The 20,357-nt window shown below is 40.9% G+C and overlaps 1 protein-coding gene across 3 annotated transcripts in view; it reads right to left on the bottom strand.

Annotated features, from left to right (window-relative positions):
- Positions 1-20,357, bottom strand: part of stat5a (signal transducer and activator of transcription 5a) — a 57,323-nt gene continuing 36,966 nt past the window's right edge. For 2 of the 3 annotated variants that reach the window (XM_042391749.1, XM_042391752.1), the window contains exons 2-19: positions 16,932-17,069; positions 16,535-16,691; positions 15,017-15,106; positions 13,830-14,004; positions 13,060-13,190; positions 12,733-12,884; positions 12,174-12,329; positions 9,555-9,734; positions 8,516-8,603; positions 6,753-6,875; positions 6,330-6,422; positions 5,478-5,684; positions 4,617-4,711; positions 4,145-4,287; positions 3,491-3,646; positions 3,307-3,358; positions 2,319-2,429; positions 1-2,199 (exon numbers count right to left, since the gene is read on the bottom strand). In XM_042391749.1, coding sequence (XP_042247683.1) covers positions 2,076-2,199; positions 2,319-2,429; positions 3,307-3,358; positions 3,491-3,646; positions 4,145-4,287; positions 4,617-4,711; positions 5,478-5,684; positions 6,330-6,422; positions 6,753-6,875; positions 8,516-8,603; positions 9,555-9,734; positions 12,174-12,329; positions 12,733-12,884; positions 13,060-13,190; positions 13,830-14,004; positions 15,017-15,106; positions 16,535-16,691; positions 16,932-17,069 — 2,371 coding nt within the window. In that variant the 3' untranslated portion in view covers positions 1-2,075. Of the gene's footprint in view, positions 2,200-2,318; positions 2,430-3,306; positions 3,359-3,490; positions 3,647-4,144; positions 4,288-4,616; positions 4,712-5,477; positions 5,685-6,329; positions 6,423-6,752; positions 6,876-8,515; positions 8,604-9,554; positions 9,735-12,173; positions 12,330-12,732; positions 12,885-13,059; positions 13,191-13,829; positions 14,005-15,016; positions 15,107-16,534; positions 16,692-16,931; positions 17,070-20,143; positions 20,208-20,357 lie in introns of all 3 variants that reach the window. The other variant, XM_042391751.1, reaches the window with a different exon arrangement.

Raw genomic sequence — 20,357 nt, 5'->3', positions numbered from 1 at the left:
TTCAAATTATTTATAAAACTTTATTTTCCTCTTTTCAACTCAACAGTTGTTTCTCTTGGAAAACCTCCAAGTGATAAACCCAAACCACAAACATGGTACATACATCGAACAACACACAGCGTCATCTACATCATTGAAAAATACACAGTCTACAGTGGAACAAAGCTCAAAATGATGAGGATAATGGAAATAAAGGATATATCACAAGACTGCTCATGTAGCTTGAGATTTCAAAAACAGGAGATAGAAGAGATACAAAAGAAAGAAAATGAAAAGACGAGGGAATAGTTTAAATACTGTAATGTCTGTCAGACAAACAAAAAAACTACATCATTAATTCTTTTCCGATTTCCAGTTGCTCTGTGTCCTTTTTCAACTGGTTCTTCTCGTGACACATGACTTAAAACTTCTGGTCAGACTGAGGAGGTATTTGTACGTAAATCCTCAACAGGGTCATGCAAAGGGGTTACATTCAATAGGGGAGTGCCAGAGAAACAATAATAAAATAGAATTATGATAGAGAAAATAAATTCATATATTCAGTATACATAGATCATTTTCTATTTAGCTTGTGCATCAGCTAAGCAAAGCGATTCATTCCTGAGGTGCAAGGCTGTATCAACATGTTTTCAATCCAGCGTTGTATGTGTGTGTGTGTGTGTGTGTGTGTGTGTGTCAGAGGAGGGAGTAGGGTAATAGTTTCAATATTTTTTATATTTTCTATTAGACTCATTTTTTGTTTGTTTATCTTTTACGTGAGTAGCAAAAAGGCGACACACAATGAAAACAAATGACACCATCTCCTTGAGTTCTATATGTGACCCATGCAGCGGATGGTGAGTCTGTGCAGGCATTCAAAGCCTGCGCCTATCTATCTATGCCTCGCAACTTCAGCTGCTGGCGCAGGTCATGTGGTCACATAGACACATGCACAAGTCGGTTATGCCACAGTGACATGACACAGCGACAGGGACAAGCGGACGGATAGGCAAAATAAGCACAGCTCATAATATTCAGGCATACGACCAGATTTATGACACTCCATGCCTCTGGACTTCCTCAGGTGAGTGGTTTCAAGCATAAAACGGCCAACAGAAGACAGTTAACCCTCAGGCAGAAAGGGATCTTTTTCACACATATTAATACAAATTACGAGAACAAAACCCAATGAGCGTACCTACTGGTGTGAATGTGGTGCAGAAACAACAACAGAACCAATAGCAACAACTACTGACAATAGAATAATGCGAGGTAGCATTTATGAGGGGAACAGAGGGACCTGAGAGGACAAGCAGGCAGCGTTGGGTAAATGCTTAGATTTGCATTTCTGTGTACAAACAGAAGAAAAATAGCCCTGTGAGAGTGAGGGAGGTGCATTAACCCCCCTTTCTGGGTTACAGCTGGTGAAAAAATCAGAACAAATCCATCATATACTTGCGCATGTGTACCGTGTGCTGATGTGTGTGCTCTCAGTTGCAGAGCGCTAAGAGTTACTCTGCCTTTAGGTTAGTGTATATGGATTTGAAAACAAAAAAACTGACTGAAACTCTGCAGAGCAATGACTCGGATTATGTTGTTAAGAGCAAAAGCAAAACTCTTCATTAAAGTTTCATTTTATGTGGCAAAGGGCAAGTTCAATGTCACGGAAAATACTGATAACCCATTTACAAAGAAGAAAACATAAAACAAAAACATTCAACTGTTAAAATGTCTTCATACAGTAGCATATGTTTTTTTTTTTAAATCTGTTCAAAATCAATTGGAAATGCATGCACAATGTGAATGAATATTATTTTTTCTTCTCTTTTTCACAATACTGTAACATTGTAGGTTTTCCATTAAACCTAGTCTGTTTTACAAACACTTATGGACACAAATAAAACTAAGGGAAGTCACAGACATGCATGCTCTCATGCTGAAAAGAAAAAAATCACAACCATTATTAACATTTCACATTATAGCTATCTGAAAAAGAGACAAATGAATGGAATTAAACCATGAGAAATGTCAATGCGAGTGGGGCAAGTTGGGAGGCAGGGTTCATTTGGTGTTGTCACAAGTTAACAGGTCAAGGGTCAGGACTGCTGGCCGCCCCACTGGCTCTCTACAGGCCGCCGGAGGAGCTCCTCTACATGCCTCGCAACATCCATGGTGTCATCCAGGTCGAAGTCTCCGTCTGCATCCAACATAGGGTCACTCCTGCCACAGGACACAGAGAGAAGCCACCCACACTCAGAAAAGCCAGCAGCACATAACCAAAGTGTAGATACACACTCACACAGAGCTGCTCATTATGGTCAAATGGCTTATTGACTTACATAGGTGGGTATATGCCGTAGGTGTGAGGGTGATTGACAGGTGCTGGAGAGGCGCCATGATCCATATAGGTTTGGTTTCCACTTGCTGGATCTGGATTGGCTGTAGCAAAACTGTAGAAGAAGAAGTACTTTATTAATCCCCATGGGGAAATTGATCCTCTGCATTTAACCCATCCTTTACACACACACATAATAGGAGCAGTGGGCAACTGCAGTGCAGCGCCTGGGGACCAACTCCATTTCTTTTTGCCAGTGCCTCGGTCAGGGGCGCTGACAGAGTATGAACCCTAACATACATGTCTTACATACATGGTGGGAGGAAACCAGAGCACCCAGTGGAAACCCACGTAAATTGAGTGTCCGGTAACTGGATAGGTGGTGTGTAGCTTGGGTGGGGTTTTGAATGAAAGGGTTCTCCATATGCAAACATGGGGAGAACACGCAAACTCCACAGAGAAAGGACCTGGAATGGCCGGGGTTCGAGCCCAGGGCCTTCTTCCTGTGAGGCAACAGTGCTAACCGCTGAGCCACCGTGCTGTAGAACATCAGCAGCCACACACACAAACACACACACACACACACATTAACCCAAGATAAAAGCGTATGAGTCTATGTTCAGCAGTTGCCTAAGCAACTACCCTCAGCATGTTTTCCAGGCCTCACTGCATCATTATGGCCATTCTCTGTACTGCGGGTGAACCAACCGCAGAGACAGGCAGGGAGCGGGGCTTGCTAACTAACAAGCCTAACTCTAATGATGAGTGGAAGACAGGCTCGCTCAGGAACCCTGTTCATCCTTAATTGGCCTCCTCCAACTGTAACAGCTAACTAATTGCTGATCTGAATTCAGGGTCCAATATTTAGTGATTAACTCTAAATGTTGCCACAGAGGAAAAACTGGTGGGTGGACGGCAGAGAGGAATGAAAGGAGAGAAAGAGCAAGGATGAGAGAACAGGAGGAAAGGTGGACAGGAAGCTAGATACTTACTCGGGCACCACTTGTTTAATCTGTGGTTTCACGTAGCCATCCACCGCTTTGGCTTTAAAACAAACAAGCACAGAGAGAGAGAATCATCACACAACAATCAAGACATTTGTCCACTAAGGAGACTAAGCAGCTATATTAAATTTTTGAAAGTAACAGCAGCCTGTACAAGCACATGGTTGCTTACAGAGTGGTGGGGTGTAATATTTGGAGAAAACCTCATCTTTCGGTCTGTCAGGGTAGAGGAACAGGAGGTGATTGAGATCGCTGATGCGGTCAGCCAGAGAGCGAATGGAAAAGTCTTTGGTTGTATAGGGCATGAGGTTCCAAACCATTCTCTCCCCTGGAGACATACCACAGTATCATCAATAATAGTTTCCCCAGAACATTTTGAATTTCAATATCATTAGTCACCAGTCGAACAAAAATATGTAGTTTTGACTTGAATAATCTACAAATTATATACCATTCTCACACACTAAGCTATCTTTGATGATAAGTAGCAGCAAATTCATGTTGTGAAAGTACTGACACTGATCTAACTTAAAGCTCCATTAGGCCACTCTAAGCTCATTGTTTGTAATTCCTGGTTCATAGAGTTGAGTCTAACAGCTCTCACCAAAACCCATTTTATAAAACTGCTGGCAGCATGTAAGCTAACACAACCTGACTGAACACACACAGAGGCGAGTTAACAAATGGTGAAACAATAATTAGGAAGCCAATGAGACCTAGATTAGAATTTAGCAATACGATAAGAACCTTAAATTGTATTTGGCTTCTCTCCTCTGGTTATGTAAACCTCAAATTTGGGGTTATAACAAGCATTTACACGTCATACCTGCTTTGTTGGGATTTTCTGCCACCCAAGCGATTGTAATCCCTCCAATCTCAGAGTCACTAAAGCGTAGAAGGAAGGTGCCGTTGGGTTTGGACATCAGCATATCCTGAGCTTGCTGTTTATTCACAAAGCCCAATATGGCACTAAAAAGAGGAGAAGGAGAAATACAGAATGAGAGAGACATAAAAAAAAAAAAAAAGTCATGTGTTTTCTCTCATGCCTGTCTCCTTCATTTCAATCCTAGTTTATTAGAGAGGGAGAGCACATCCAGCTCCCCAGGTTGCCATGGAAAATCATGAAAACGAACCGTTGCCGTTGTTAAGACTGACAAAATGGGGACAGGAAAACATTTACTTTTACAGAACATGTAGTCCAGCTGTCAGATTGAAAAAAGAGAGGCTTTTTTTAAAATTCTTTTTAAGTTTTTTAAGTTTCATATTGTAACAGACAAAAACCTCTACAATTTCCTTACCCGTCATTCCAGTGTGGTTTGAGATGCTTTTTTGTGAGTTCCATCACACCATCAAACCACTGCCAAAATGTGAAGTTCCTCCCTGGCAAGCTTTCCTGTAGAGGAAAGGGGTTTTGGAAAAAAAAAAAAAAGGATTAAAACACACATGTACATCTTTTAAAAGGTTTTCAAATTCCCTCATGTCCACCCCGTCCATAAATACAGAGAACAACGTATGCTCAACCTCTGCAGTCACTCTAGTCATGTATCATGATGTTACACACTTGGTTGAATCATGATATGTATGTGTATGTATGTTGTGTGTGTGTGAGAAAGGTAGAAAATGAAAAGACGGTTAAACTGTGTGTATGTGTGTGTAGCCTATACACAAGTCTGTGAAGCGGCTGAAACTTGATGTTCCCGTAATCTAATGAAACTGATGGTGTGTGGTGAATGTGAGTGCGTTTTCGGCCATCGCCAGCTGCTTTGAGCCAGAAAATGAGGCCTCCAGCCTTTCACTGTGTGGACAAACAGGCCCATTAAGATGGAAGTCCTGGCTACCAATGAGGCTCCCCTCACTCAAGTCAACTACAGAATAGGGCTGTAGGGACACTGCAAATGGAGCAAGAATTATTTCTATGTATGAATAACCAATAGTAAATCACTCAATGGAGAACAAGCATGCAGCTGAAATGGCTTACTGAAACTGGCCTTTGGGCATTTTAAAAATGTAAGGATGAGAAAACCCATTCTTAGTGCGGCATGATAGGAATCTGTACATTGACTTATGATATCAGATAATTAGTATGCTCTATATAATAGCTGTGTGTTTATATTCATCTGGAAAGACAGAGGATCACGAGGAAAGAAACCGCTGCTGACCCTGTTAAACTGTGACCAGGTCATAGTCATGTTGCGGTAGTCGTCGGGGTTGTTGCTGGAGCTGCTGAAGGCCTTTTGAGCCAGGAAGACCAGGTTTTCCTCAGACAGGCCTCGGTTACTCTGCACCTCAGCCTTGTACTTCATGTTGATGGCATCACACAGCTGAGGCCAGAGCACCTTATCTGGCACGAGGAAAGGCACCCGTCCCTGTAGACGCAGGGGGGGAGACAGCAGAGGATTTACATGAGCTTTATCGAAGCGAGCGAGGCACCAACAGAATGCAAAACGCCGCCATAGATGAAATGTGCAAACATGAGCGCATAAACTAAAGCATACACAGCTATCTATATCCAGAGTGGTAGAGTTTAAGCAGATATTTCATGAAATGATCCAGACTAAAATAAAACAACAAAGTTACCAAGTAGATTAACAAACTTCACCTTCTTAATTAAAAACATGTATATATACATTCATACTCATATGCAAGGCAGCAACTAATGATTATTTTAAATATTTTTTAACCAATTGATTACATTCTTGATTGAAATGAGAAAAAATGACAAAAGTTGAAGGTTCCCTGAGCACACTGCGTCTTCGAATTTCTTGAAGTGTTATTAGAATTGTTTATTATTTTATGTAGATCGGCGCTATTTCTACGTGTCAAGGTTATGAAAAGTGTGCTTTGAGCTTTAGAAAAAATATGCTGAAAATCTGATGGATAAATGTTCAGTGGCTACTGTGCATGAAACTGTAAAGTCTATGTGATAAAAACAGATGCTAATTCAAATGTTTAGCCATCTCTAAATTACATTTTGACCGTAGACACACATGAACACACAGACATTTACGTACCGGCTCCGCAAAAGCGTTGTCCCACAACACAGTTGCCGTGGCATTATTGTCTTGACTACCATGGACTATCACCACTACAGGAAGTGATAATGTCTGTTCAGAGAAAGAAGGGAGGCCATCAATATAAGCTATAACAATAAATTCTGCACATACTGCACTGCAAAACAAAACGACGTATATAGTTTTTCTATGGACATATTGCCAAAGAAGGGATTTTGAAACATCATAAAACCACAGCTCAGAAGACAGATGAGGCATTGGCATGAGTAGAGTAGTGCTGATCTGAAAATTACAGTATATGTAGGAGTGGATATGGAAGAATGGACTGATTCCCACTATTGTCGGAGTAAGAATTGATAGTATTTTTATTTATCAAGCCTAATGTAGTCTTTTCTTCTACCTCGTCTGTCTGCGTCCTCTTACCTTCACTTGAAAGACAAGCTCATTGCCTCCAACACTAAACTGGGACTCGAACAGAATGGTGAACTTCTCCTCTGTGACAGATTCTGCTCCTCGCCGGTCCGATCGCTTGATCCTCTTCAAAGACTACATGAAGGATGACATGTGTACAAATGAGGAATACTGGATATACTGTACATGTTGCCTACAAAGTCAGGCTGATAATGCATTCATCATATATATATTACATGCATGCATAATTCACTTTGAGCTGTCATGTAAATAATCTATGGAGGGCTCGTTTCTAACAACACATGTGATGTAGAAAGGGGCTCCACTGATGCTTCGGAATAATCCTCTATGGTTTTGATGATTTGCGTTGGGTTTGTGCAGTACATACTAAAATACCTACAGTACACTATGAAACTGAGTGCGGCAGTGCAGCTCAACACTGCTGCTTCTAGATCAGATCAACTTATTTCATTTTTTTTAACCAATTTTTAATAATATCTTAGTAGATATTATTTAAATTTTATGTCAATATACTGTAGCTTTATTCTAGAAATCCCCAAACTGAGAGCTGCATTAGAAACAAATGAAGCTATTTCACTCCAGGGAAAGATGTTTTTAGTTATTATAGGGGAAAAACAAAAATGTTATTATCATTTTAAGCATAGCTCTAGAGACATTTTTTCCATAAATTTCCATAATACTGATGGACCGAATGATTACACAAATCCTGACAACTCCTTTATTTAAGAGCTACTTTTGTCTTGCCTGGATGAGCAGCTCTCGGGCACAGACCAATGGAAAACAAGACTTTTAACTCAGGATAGTTAAATATTCATATTCACACTGAGGCAAAACTAGAAATACCGCCTCGCCAACCAGTCAAGTTGCAGTTTACATCCATATCTGTCCAGACTCATATAATATTTGTAGTGAAGAGTTTGTAGGAATTAAATAAAAGGTATTAAGTGTATTTTCCTTGAATGTGTTCACATGCTTGGCCAATAAAGCTGTTTCTGATAGAACGCAAAGTTGTAGCCATGACAACAGACAAAGCTTCAGATATGGATGTTGCTGCAAAGAAGCTACAAATTCTAAAACGTGGATGCTTCACACACACATCTTCAACCCGGCAGCACAGAAGATCTATACAATCATCACAGTTTCAAGGTGGGAACCAAGATTAGTGCCATCAATTCAGTATCCGACCAAATATGAAATATGGTCATAATCTTCCCTTCTGTTCCTGAGTTATGGCGTTGAATAATGGCCAGAAAAGTGTTTTTGGATATAAAATGTCATCATTTTACCCTATAAGACATTTGTGTGAAACTTTGTCATAATTAGCATATGAATTCTTGAGTTATGGCCAAAAATGTGCTCTGTGAGGTCACAGTGACCATTACCTTTGACCACCAAATTCTAATCAGTTCATCCTGAGTCCTAGTGGATGTTTGTGCCAAATTTGAAGAAATTCCCTGAAGGCATTCCTGAGATATTGCGTTCACCAGAATGGGACAGATGGATGGACAGACGTACGGATGGATGGACAACCCGAAAACATAATGCCTCCAGCCATGGCTGTCGCTGGCATGGAGGCATAAAAATGGAAGCTAGGTTGACAAGTGCAGATCTATGCTTGAATATGATTTCAAATGAACTGTTCTGACACTTTCTGGAGTGTGGTGTGTGATATTTTTTTGTAATTTAATTTCCTATTGCTACCTTACACCAACCATAAACTCATCTCCTCAGTTAGCCCACAAGGTCCCACTCACCATGTTCCTGAAGTGGGCGCTGAGGGTGCCTGTAGTCTGGTGGTACTCCATCACACAGTTATTGTTGAGAATTTCCCCGCTGCTGTCACTGAAGGTAAGAGACAATCAAGGAGAGAGTCGATTAGACGTACTGACTGCTGTGACGCACTTGAGTACTGAGAATTTTATTCTTCTCAGAACAAATTAAAACAAAATTATGCATGTTTGGACGGCAGGAACGTAGTGAAAAACATGTAGGGTGTAGGAATGACGTTCACACTCATTTTCTATATAATTGGTATTATTTAACCACCACCATTTCCAACTTCTCTGTTGCCAAATGAGAAAACATCAAGTAGATGTCTCTGGGCTGCAGATTGGGTGTCATACAAAGTGGTTTAAATGAGAAAAAAAGCATATAATGGCTGAGCTGTTAAATTGTTCACCAATTTAACCACTGGCTCTCTGGCTGACCTGCAGCCTTGGAAAGTTTCTATTAGTCAGAAGGAATGTGGAACAAGGCTGTGGAACAGGCTAAATGTGGATTCTGCATCCACACCATAGATTCCACAGAGGCATTGTTCAAGTTCCAGCCATGTCTCTGTGGTGAGGTCTGGAAACACACTAGGCCAGAGTTCATCTTGTGATCCAATAATTCCTGTAAAAACTAAGATTCCTTATATTTATGGCACCATGGGAGCTCCGTGCAGTGTCTCCACTAAAGGGAGTCGGTATAATAAACAACTGTGTATACAGTCATATACAATCTTGTTGACCACACTTGGCGCAGGCTGCAAATTAGCTTCAACTACACGCCCTATTTACATCTGTTGCATTGCTTATCTGCACGCTATGTAGCAATGTTTATCTGTATGTTCCCTGTTAATAAACTAATAAAAGAAATAAGAGGAAAGAGAAGCAGTGCAGTATTGACAAAAAGTTGACATGTTTGCACAAGTATAAGAAGTCTGAACCTAAAAAGAATCTAAAATATCTGCCTTATAGTTGGCTGAAATTGTAAGTTCTACCCTAACTGGGACTAATGGGACACTAGACTTACTTTCTTGTGTTCTCGTTCTTCAACAGGGCCTTCGCTTGCTGTTCACTGATGATGGTGGCCTTGACCTGTGGAGGGTTCATGTGCACGTTCAACTTCCCGCCGACTAAGAGGCGCACTGTAGCAGCAAACTTGGTTTGGGTTTTTAGCACCTGTGGAGGCTGTTTCTCAATTATGAAGGTGCTGTGGAGACAACAGGAGAGTTAGACTTAACAACAGAACAAAGCCATGTTGATTAGGTGGCTTGAAGCCTCAGTGTAAGTTTAAGTGCATATCATGTAACAGCAACAAGTTAGGTTAAGATGTCCCACTTACAAAATGTAGCCAAAAATATGTAAAAATAATGTTTTTAAGAGTTTTTGACCACCTGATTGCGTTCTGCATGGGTGTGAAACACATCAAATGTATTTGTTCGTAGCCATAAATTATTTGGATGCATTCATATAGCACATAATATACTGTAGCTAGTTACAATGCAGCATACATTTTAAAATAAAAACTGGGTTGTATTAATGGTTGAATCTTAACAAAGACTGCAGAAGGCTGGAAAACTGGCATGAACACAATGAAACAATGTGCAGTATTTTTTTATGTTTTAGTGGTAAAAAAAACATTTTTGCCATACAGTAAAATGTTTTTTACCACTAAAACACATACAGTGTGTTTTGGTGTGAAATGTTAAATGTAAAAAAAAAAGGTAAAAGTTTATTTACATTGAAAATTTCACAAGGTTCCTTTCACCTTAGCAGATTTAAGAACATTAGCCTTTGAAAATGACCTTAATTGTAACCATGCGCCCTAATGGAAGGTCATGAAAGTAATCACTTATCAGTCAACCAACATGGTAAACAATTACTTTCTTCTGACGATGTTATTCTGCTTTTCTTCCTAGTTGTCTTCCAATTTCCACGTTAACAGAAAAGAGAACTAGAGAGGGAGAGAGAACTCAGAGGGAGCTTGGAAGCAAACACATGTTGTTATGAGCCTTCGAGCCCTCTGGTCTGTAGCTGAGCTGAGTGGTGATGAGAAGACAACACTCTCCCATCCCCAGCCTACAACCTCCTGGGGCTTTTGGAGAATATAGAGCGGCTGTTGTTGGGGAAACCTAACCTGTGTTTGCACTGTGCATGATAGCAGAGTGGGCACAGTCTGTGGCTAATCAGAAATCGCTGTGACAGTGACATGGCTTCTCAATGTACCATGGGTCCCTGCAGGGACAAACTTCTAGGAAAGTGGGAGAGAAAGCTCTCATATCTTCAGATGACTACTTGTTCAGAGATTCTAGAGGGCTAAAAGACCCTGGCAGATGTGCCTTTGGGGCCAAGATAATGTACTTAAAACAAGTTGCATATGTCCTTGCTTTTCTTTAAACTCTTGCACACTTCATGCCATTTGTCTCTTTAGGTGCCTTCTGCATCTGAGCACTTTTGCATTCACTCCTGCCCCCTATCTCGCACTCTGTCCATGTCTGATTCTGTACTGATGGGGTTTGAATGAGGCTGGATGATGTACTGTGTAAAATGTGAACTCTAGTTGAGTCAAGCCATCAAGGGGGCATTTGTTCACCCATGTAGACAGGACACACATTTAACTTTATATAACTAAACGTATGTTCTTTGAATAACTTTATTCTCTAACCATGGACCCCATCACCACTACAATCTTAGTCTTCTCCTGGACCGAGATAGATCCAAACCCTAAAATACAATTTTTTACAAGATGTAATCTAAAGTGAAATGCCTCCACTTTTGGCAAATGTTCCTTATGCTTGTTGGGCGGATGGGAGTGGGAGATGAGGGAATAGGAAAGTGGTTGTAACTGGGACATCATGAGCACCCCTGCAAAGAAAATTCAACATACTTATTCTTTTTAATTCTAAAATTTCTCTTTTTTCCTTTCTTTGTTCCTTTTCCGTTCCTCTCTCTATTTATTAAGTTATTTTTATTTATTTACTTGTTATTATTATTATCATTATTATTCATTTTTTATCATTTTTTTCTTTGCTCTTATAACCACTCCCCTCTATTGCTCCTTTACACTTAGATACACACTCACACCCACACACACAGTCATCCTGTGCAACAGACTGTCCTATGCACATTCCATATCATTAGTACTGACATTTAATTTTTTCTTTTCTGCTTTTACCGCTGTATGTCCTCAATGCATGTTTTGTCTTGTCTCATGTCATCCAATGTATAATGTTCTGTCTTGTCTTGTATCACCTGTTTTGTCTCATCTCACTAAATTATAATGTTCCTTACTACAATACAGTAAGCACTGACATAAGAGAACACAAATAGATACACACAAACACCCACGCATTCTTAACAGTCATTTACAGCAGCTCCACTCATGTGTGTTGAATGCCAAAGTAATTAAATTCTTGTAACAGAGGATTTCTTTCACTCTGTTGTCCACATAAGTAACTATTAAAGTCGTGTAAGTAGGACTTGCTTGCATAAAGGCCAACATGGAGAGCAGTAAAGGGCACAATCCACTTACATAATTGCTGGGGCTGATATATTTATATGCTAACTTATATATTTTCCTTTAAATCCTTGCAACTGAGACAGACAAGTCCTTAATAATAAATATAAACCTAAACACACACATACACACCTGGTGACCAACGCTGAGATGATATCTGTGATAGTGCTGTTGAGTTCATTGAGGAGCTCTTCAATGGGGCCGGGGATGGGCAGCTGTTGTCTGAGGTGCTCTGCCCTCCGAATCTGCTGCCTGTTCTGCCAGATAGTTTCTGCCAGCTTCTCACACCTGATGGCACACATAGATGTGCACACAAGACAAGCAAAGTTAAGTATCAGACCTATGCAAAGACATAGTCACATGGACATTGTGTTTTTTATTGCTTTTAGAAACTTGTACTGCAAAAGGTTCCACTGCAGCAGAACAATATCAATTCAGAATAATTCAAAACAACTGTGAAATTCCTGACGGGATATTTGAGACTCCAAAAAGGCAAAGAGAACATTCTGAAAATAAGGGAAAAGAAGCCAGACATGTCAAACTGGTCCACCTATGTTTCTCTGATTAGGAGCCAATAAACCTTGGAAATAAACCCAGCAGTAGTCAATTGCAAGCTTGTAAACCTGTGACCTCTGGTTTGTGAGGGAGTTCTAGTGGCTGTGATCTTGGTGGGAGGTGGAAGAGAACTCACCAGGACTGCAGGATGTCCAGGCCTCCCTCTGGCGGGCCCCCGTTGCCTGCCAGCTGTTGCCGTCTCTTCCACTGGATCAGCTCGTCATCCAGAATGATGGTCTGCTGCTTCCTTAACAGCTGCAGTGTTTTCTGGTGCTTCTCTGCCAAGTCCTGGACACAAACAGAATCATTGTGAGGTTTTTTATTTTCCCTTTGTGGAGAGGTTGACTTGAAATAACATACTGGCAGTTATGCATATGCACACATCAAGAAAACAAACAAAAGTCATATTATGTATAAAAACAAGATGAAAAGTGTTTTTGTTGAGTGCATGTTTGTGTCCTACCAGTCTGTATTTTTGTAGTGTGTTGGCCTCTCTGGTCAGCCATGCCTCCACAGTGGCTCTCTTGCTGAGAAGGGTAGGCTCCCGTACCTGTCGGTCAGCAGGGGGCAGCGTGGCCAGGCTGGTCAGCTGAGCTGAGGAGGGGTGGGGTTGGTGCCATCCAAAGAGGGGGGAGGGGTGAGAACAGATGGAGGGAGGAAAAGATAGAGGAGGTGAAAATCTGAATCTGTAACCTGTGCACATACAGTGTACATTATCCCCCGAGAGGAGTAATGAGTTACTCAGGAGAACCTCTTCAAGCACTATGCAGACGTCATTTGGTGCTAGGTTTTTTTTTCTGAATGATGTAACATATAGGTTGCTGGGTTATAGTTATGGCTCCAGGTGCTCGTTTTCCATTGTTGATCTACAGAATCCAGCGTAACATTTCAGACAGCTGTAAACTATTTGCAAAGTGACGTTTTCATTTTTATACAATTTCATACCTTGATATTTCAAACCTATAAAATATAATAGATTCAAATAATCTTTGAATGGCACACTTGAGAAACAACAAACTTAGAGCTTCAACTAATGATTATTTTCATATAGTGGTGAATTTATGATTATATTTCTAATTAACTGATTCATAATTTAGTTAACAAAATGTCTAAAAATAAGAATTCCTTCATAGTTTCAGCACTGCATTCATTTCTCACAGTCTAGTCACTGAAAAATGTCTTCTTGCATTACTTTAGAGCAGCAACAACTAGATGCAAGTCCTCTGGTCTCACCCTGGATACGGAGGCTCTCCTGGTACTGGATGATGAAGTACTCCTGGTTGTGCTGGAGTTTGCGCAGATCGTTCTCGGTGTCCTGGGTCAGCAGGCGAAGTTCCTCAAAAGCTTGGTTGATCTGTTGGTATTTCTGAGACATGCTGTCCATCATCCCGCCCACCGGAGAGCTTGACTGTCAATTACAAAGTGTGATTGAGAGACAGGCGCAGAGAGAGATGGAGGAAATGGCGGATTTGGGAACAGCAATTGGTAGGGTTGCTTTTCCATTGGGTGGCGCATAGCCCGTATATTGTCTGTCACTGAATTGTTTATGATAGTTGTTAAGGGAAATGGCTGGCCACTGGTAAGTTGAGTGCTGAGCTACCAGGTCTATCCGTGGGGGGATGGAGCAGAGATATGGAACCAAGCTGGACATGATGCAATGACCCCTGCGTGTGTCAGTTGGGCTATTTGACTGTAAAATCCCAAGTGACCACAAACCTGATGGGAACACTGCAAATAGAGAAGGAGGAAATGCATTTGCTTATCATACTCAGGCAGACTGCGTGATCAGTTCAAACTCTGAACGAGAGCTCTATAGTGCCCCAAAGGTTCAGACTAAACAGGGTGGAATTCAATCAGTCCAAATATGCATTCCATTAATAGAAAAGGCATGTTGTGACTGGAAATCAATTCACCCCAGGAGTTGTTGAGAGTCAGATGTTTTACGCACTGCTGGCTTTATGGTTTTATTACTCCCTGCTTTTTATAAACCGTGAAATATTTGACATTTTTGACATTCTTTCTTATTGCAGTGTTGCAGCAGGGAAATACAAAAGGTTTGTTTTCAAAAAAGCAATTTTAGAGCAATATTGGGTAGGTACGTGTAGGTACGGCTGTTTGTAGGTATCACATTTATAATAATGCAAGGGAATCTGCAGACCTGGGGATAAATGGAGGACATATATAGCGGTTACCCAATTACCTCATCTGTGAGTCACTCACCATTATGTAGTTGAGCTTCTGTTTCGGTTTGCAGTCTTTGTATGGGCTACGAAATGAATAATGTATGGAGAAGCCACAATTGTCGTATTTTGGTGTGGGTGTGTGTGTTTGAGTGTGTTTAGATGGATGATCAAAGGTGTTCATGCAAGTGTCAGCATGCGTATGTGTTTTCACATCACACACACATGCATTATACTCACATTGGTGGCCTCTCTGACGAGCCTCTGCTCTGTGTAGAGGATGTGTTTGATGCATCGGACCAACTCCAGAGGACAGCGGTCATACGTGCTCTGGAAGACAAGGAGCACATGTGCTGTGTTAAGGCCTGTTAGCCCCTGACAAGCAGAACGGTCGCTCCACACAGGACTCACCAATTTACTCGCATCAAGGAAGCTCGCTAAGTTCTGGCGCCAACCTCGCAGACACACTAAAGCTCATTAGACAAGCCTAATGATACCCATCTTCGAAACACAGCGCACTTCATATACAGACATGACTCATTAGCATGCACACACACATTGTCACACACACACACACACACCAGAGTTTAGCGGTTTACATGTTACAGTAATATTTTTTCCACTGATCAGCAGTGTAACAAATTGCTGTTTCACTTTCAGTTTAAAAAATACTGTTGAAAGTCAGTTGATGATATTCTTATTGTTGTTATTTTTAAGTGGGAGAATGAAGTTGCATTAAAAGTTGAGTTGTTTTCACATAAGAAAAAGAGCACCGCAACAATATTTGTTTACATTAGCAGTAAGAGAGGATCTGTAGTGTTACTGAAAAGTAATTTAAGACATTCAGGACACATTTAATATATCACACTCTTTATATGCATGCTTACAATCACATAAGGCAAAATACAGCGTTAGGAATTCGGGATTGCAGTTTAATCTTGCACAGCCGGCCCCCCTTCACCCTGTTTCTTTGCTTGGTTTCGGGGAGGGGAGAAACAAACAGAAGAACGGATCTGTGAGCAGGGAGCTCAATCATAAATAGCAGCGCTGGCTGGCTACCAAGGCCCTCACTTGGGCTGTCCTCTTGTTTTCCTCATGGTGGATACAACCTGTTCTTAAACATATTGTGCACTGTGTGCTCTTTCTAAGATTTCTAAGAAGCACAGCAAGGGAGACTTTGGAGCTGAACAGCTGTAACTTCCAACCACTGGCTTAACATCATCTCACAACACAGTTAAAATATGAGTTATTTGCTCAAAACAAGCTTACAGTCTGAGCAGGTGGAATTTGGTCACTGTGTGACAGAGTTTTATGATCTAATTCCCTTAAATATTTCTCTGGGGTTGTTTATGGCTTATTTTTTTGCCTGAACAGTAGGGCTCTTTTTTTAAATATTTTTTAGGCACTTTAGCTTATGACAAAGGAAATCAAGGTCAAGTGCCAAGAAAATGTCTCTTTCATTGACAACAAAATTAAGACAATAATAACTGAATGCCACAGATGACATCCATACTGCCTTTGGTCTTTGTGCATTCTCAAACTTTGGCTCTACTGACCCTGATGCAATTGCCCCCTCTGACTGTCAACTAAGAAATGCAAAGCCAGAAAGTCTCTCAATCAAACAGGCAACACTGGCATATTTTAGATTGTTGGACATTGGCAAGTGAGCCAACAAATACAACTAGTAAGATACTGTATATTCCTGGGTTATATAGTGCTGTTTTCATGTTTGGTGAGGTATTTTTCCAAAAGACTTACCTTGAGCTGGCTGGCGTAGTGTCCCAGTTTGATTTTGAGTAGGAAGCCGTCCTCTCCCACCTGGTGCTCAGCCTTGTTCTGCAGTTCCTGTATCAGACTGTCCAGCAGGCGTTTGGCCTTGAACTCCTCTTGTGGGTTCTCCAGGTCTATGGCATCCCTAACAACATACATACACACATATGCACGTAAGACACATACAAAAAATGTAGACCAATGCATCAGTACATGCACACTGTTAAAGAACTAACTCAAATGTGTTTAAAAAGCAAAAAAAAAAAAGAGAGAGATGAGAAGAAAAGACCTAAATATGTTCTCATGGCCAACTTTCAACATAAACATTTGTAGAGGCATACATGTGGGCATGACTGTCTACACACTTCCTCGCAGAGCAACTCACCAGAGCTGGCCCTCTATCCACTGGGACAGATAATGTCGCACCTCAATGGGGAAGTGCTGACCATACAGAGACTGCATCTGGTGCAAAGCATCTCCCTGGAGCTGCTGGGCCTGGATCCACACTGCCATCTTCAACACCCTGAAGGTAAGGGAGGGGTTAGTAATCAATTAAAGAGCCTGGAACTCAACTTAAATGGTAGGTTCACATTTTTTTCAAGCGTGTCTTAAGGCAATACTCCCCTACCCATATGTATATTGAAACCGCTGTTCATACTGGCCATTAAAAGAGCCCTCGAATGTCCTAGTATGTTTCATTTAGTCATCATTCTGTGCAAAAATACATTCCAAAGTTTATCTGAAGCTAATATGAAGCTCCAGCAGTCTGACTTAATGAAATCAAGTGGTATCTTCCAACATTATAGTCTTTTTACTACACACTTCCCTCTTTTGTTTCCTCAGACAGTGTTTCTGTGCTGAGCTGTAGTCTAGACATAGTAACACAAAGAGGGAATTTAGTACTAAGCTCACTACTCGCTTGATTTGTCTATTTCAGATCGCTGAAGTCTCATAATATCTTCTGATAAACTTTGGAATTTGTTTTTGTGCAGAACGAGGATTGTGAATTTTATCTCCCATCACTTATATTGGAACTGCATTAGGAAGAGATCTTGTTTTGACCAGTGTGAACAAGAGAAATGTCAACTAGTCAGACTTAAAAAATGTAAACCTGTCCTTTAAAGAAAAGAGTATAAAAAAATAGGGAGATGTAAGGTGACGAGAAGTAGGCATAATTTAAGGTGACATTACATCATATAATTATGAGGCTTTCGTTTTCAACTGTCTGGCTTTAACACATTATATAGAAAAACACTCATATTGACATCAGCATTGTGAATTGACACACCACTTCCAGTTCACAGAGATCTGAAACGAAACATTTGCAAACGTTTCTGGTTTCCCTCCACTACTGCAGCTCCAAACCATAGTGGTTGGGTCAGTCGTGTCTCTTTACACTGAACATGTCGAGAGATTTAACAGGCTCCACAGTATTAGTGTATCTTGGTTGAGAGGACTTTGTTTTGGGCTACTGCTACTTGTTTCCAGTCAACACACCCACTCACCTTTCTCAAAAGTGGCACAGTCACTGTCAGTAAAACACTGAGTGATATGAGTGCGCGGGAAGTTTGCAGTGCATGTGTGTGTACGTGTGTGTATGTGTGTGTGTGTGTGTGTGCATGTTTAGGTGCTTGTGGTATAAGTGGTTCTGTTTGAATGTGTGAGCATTATTTATGCATCATTGTGACTGTAATTGACACAAACAGGCCTACACATACAGTAGCATCTTAACATACACAGAGCAATGAAGAAGAAAGCAAAGTATCTTTCTGTCTGGCTCTCTTTCATCTCCCTGCCTCATTTCCTTAATCATACCTCCAGTTTACAATATCCACAATACCAACAAGCCATTCTCCATGCTGTTGCTGCTAAACTTGGAGAGAGGTTTCCTTTGTTTTTCCTATTTTGAACCTTTATTTCCTCTTTCAGAACAAAAGCTAGTCAGTAATTGCATTAACAGCAATTTGGGGCTGTGCACATTGTCGTGGGTATTGCATAAAAAAAACAGGAAACCACTTCCCTGCACGAAAAAGAAACTGCTTCAAATTCATGAGCATCCCATGACTTGCATAAATGACCTTCAGTCATTTGTCTAATGACGCAATGAGCCAGCAGGATGATAAATCAATTTAATGAAAAACTCAAAAACCTTGTTACAAACATTTCTTCTCATCTGATCACCAGGCAAACTGTGTGTATGTGGGTGTGTGTCATGGTATGAATCATCCTTCATAGCTGCGTCCACATGTGCGCATGTTCACCTACTATATGTGTGCGTGTGTCTAGGTGAGATGAGCTCAGAAAGATAATACCACTCCTTATGGTATTTAGACAGTAATCCTGTCAGCCTATGCTAATGCTTCTGCACCCATATCACTCTGAATGTTTCCTGAACTTTAACCTTTGACCTTCCAGCTTGTTCATATTCACTGGACACTTAAGACTACAACACACATTCACATTCATGCAGCTACAGTAGTAAACTGTCCTATGAACCGTTCATTTCTCCATGGAGCAAAAGCTTTGATCCATAAATCCTGACAGATGGCTTCAGTAGGCTGCGTCCAGAAATCACACCAACTGCACTTGGCAGATGATTTTAAGGGACTTGTAATTGTCACAGTAAAAGGAACTTTGTACTGATCAAATAAAAACACAAAGGACTTGGTTCATAATATGATAGGAACAAAAGACTGTGAGTGTTAACCAATCATAAATGTTGTTTGGTCATTTTCTATTTCATAAAAAAAATGCAAAATACCTTCAGAGTTTCATGGCTTCAAGCTATTACATACAGCTATTATATCCATCTGTAGTGTTAAACCATACGTGACAGCAGTTGGAGATGTTTTCTATCCTCTGCTATTAAGAAGAGATATTGATCAGGTGAGTATGAGGTGAAACTAAAGGTGACACACAACACTAGATGTTCCGCCATCTTTGCTGTAGTTTGAACGTGCAGACTGTGTGTACTGAGGCAAACTACTTTGTAATACTAGTCATACACAGCGTATTATCAAAAGACAATTGAGTGCTTTGAGTAACCTGCACAAACTTTATCTGTGAGAGCATCAGTAGCGAGCATCAGCACAGCTGATTGGGGGAGGAACCTAACAGGAAGAGCAAAAACCTTTTCTACCACCTCTTTCTGTGACACCCATTGTGGGTGCAGGACTGTATTTCTGCACCAACCTGTATTGTACAGACACACAAACAGGCACAGAGAGAAAGCTGGGATCTGAGGATTAAAACAGTGTTTGTTGTGTTGCAAAAACACTGTGGGAGAAAAAGATGACAGGCTGTCTGCATGTCTCTTTAACAGCTCTTTAAGGCAGTGGCCCCAGGCGCTATTTGCCAACCATAATCACCTCCATTCTCGCTCCAACAGGAGAATGAGATGCTTCCCGGCAGCTGTTTCACCCTTACTAACCACAACACCAAAATGCCCTGGCATGAACCTGAGATACACTAACAATTCTCCTTCTCGTTCACTTTCCTCTTTTTACAAGAAACTGAACCGCTGTCACACATCATACATCACCCATCCAAACCACCGACTTCACTACAAATTTAAAGAAAGAAGTAATTCCATCTTACCTCTTGCCTTCAGCTCTGTGTTACCATTTAACAGCAGGAAACTCTAAAGAGGAGAGCCACAAACCTGAGACAGGCAGACAGAGAGAGAGACAGACAGACAGAATCAGAGAGAAAAAGAGAGAGAGAGAGAGAGAAAGTAAAAGGAGGAAGTGAGTCAACCTTGGGTGCTTCTGAGGAAGCTATCTTTTTTCACAGGGACTGGAGCACTAACAAA

The sequence above is a fragment of the Thunnus maccoyii genome, chromosome 18, assembly GCF_910596095.1.
Source record: "Thunnus maccoyii chromosome 18, fThuMac1.1, whole genome shotgun sequence".
NCBI lineage: Eukaryota > Metazoa > Chordata > Actinopteri > Scombriformes > Scombridae > Thunnus > Thunnus maccoyii.
This window is presented reverse-complemented; position numbering and strand designations above follow the sequence as displayed.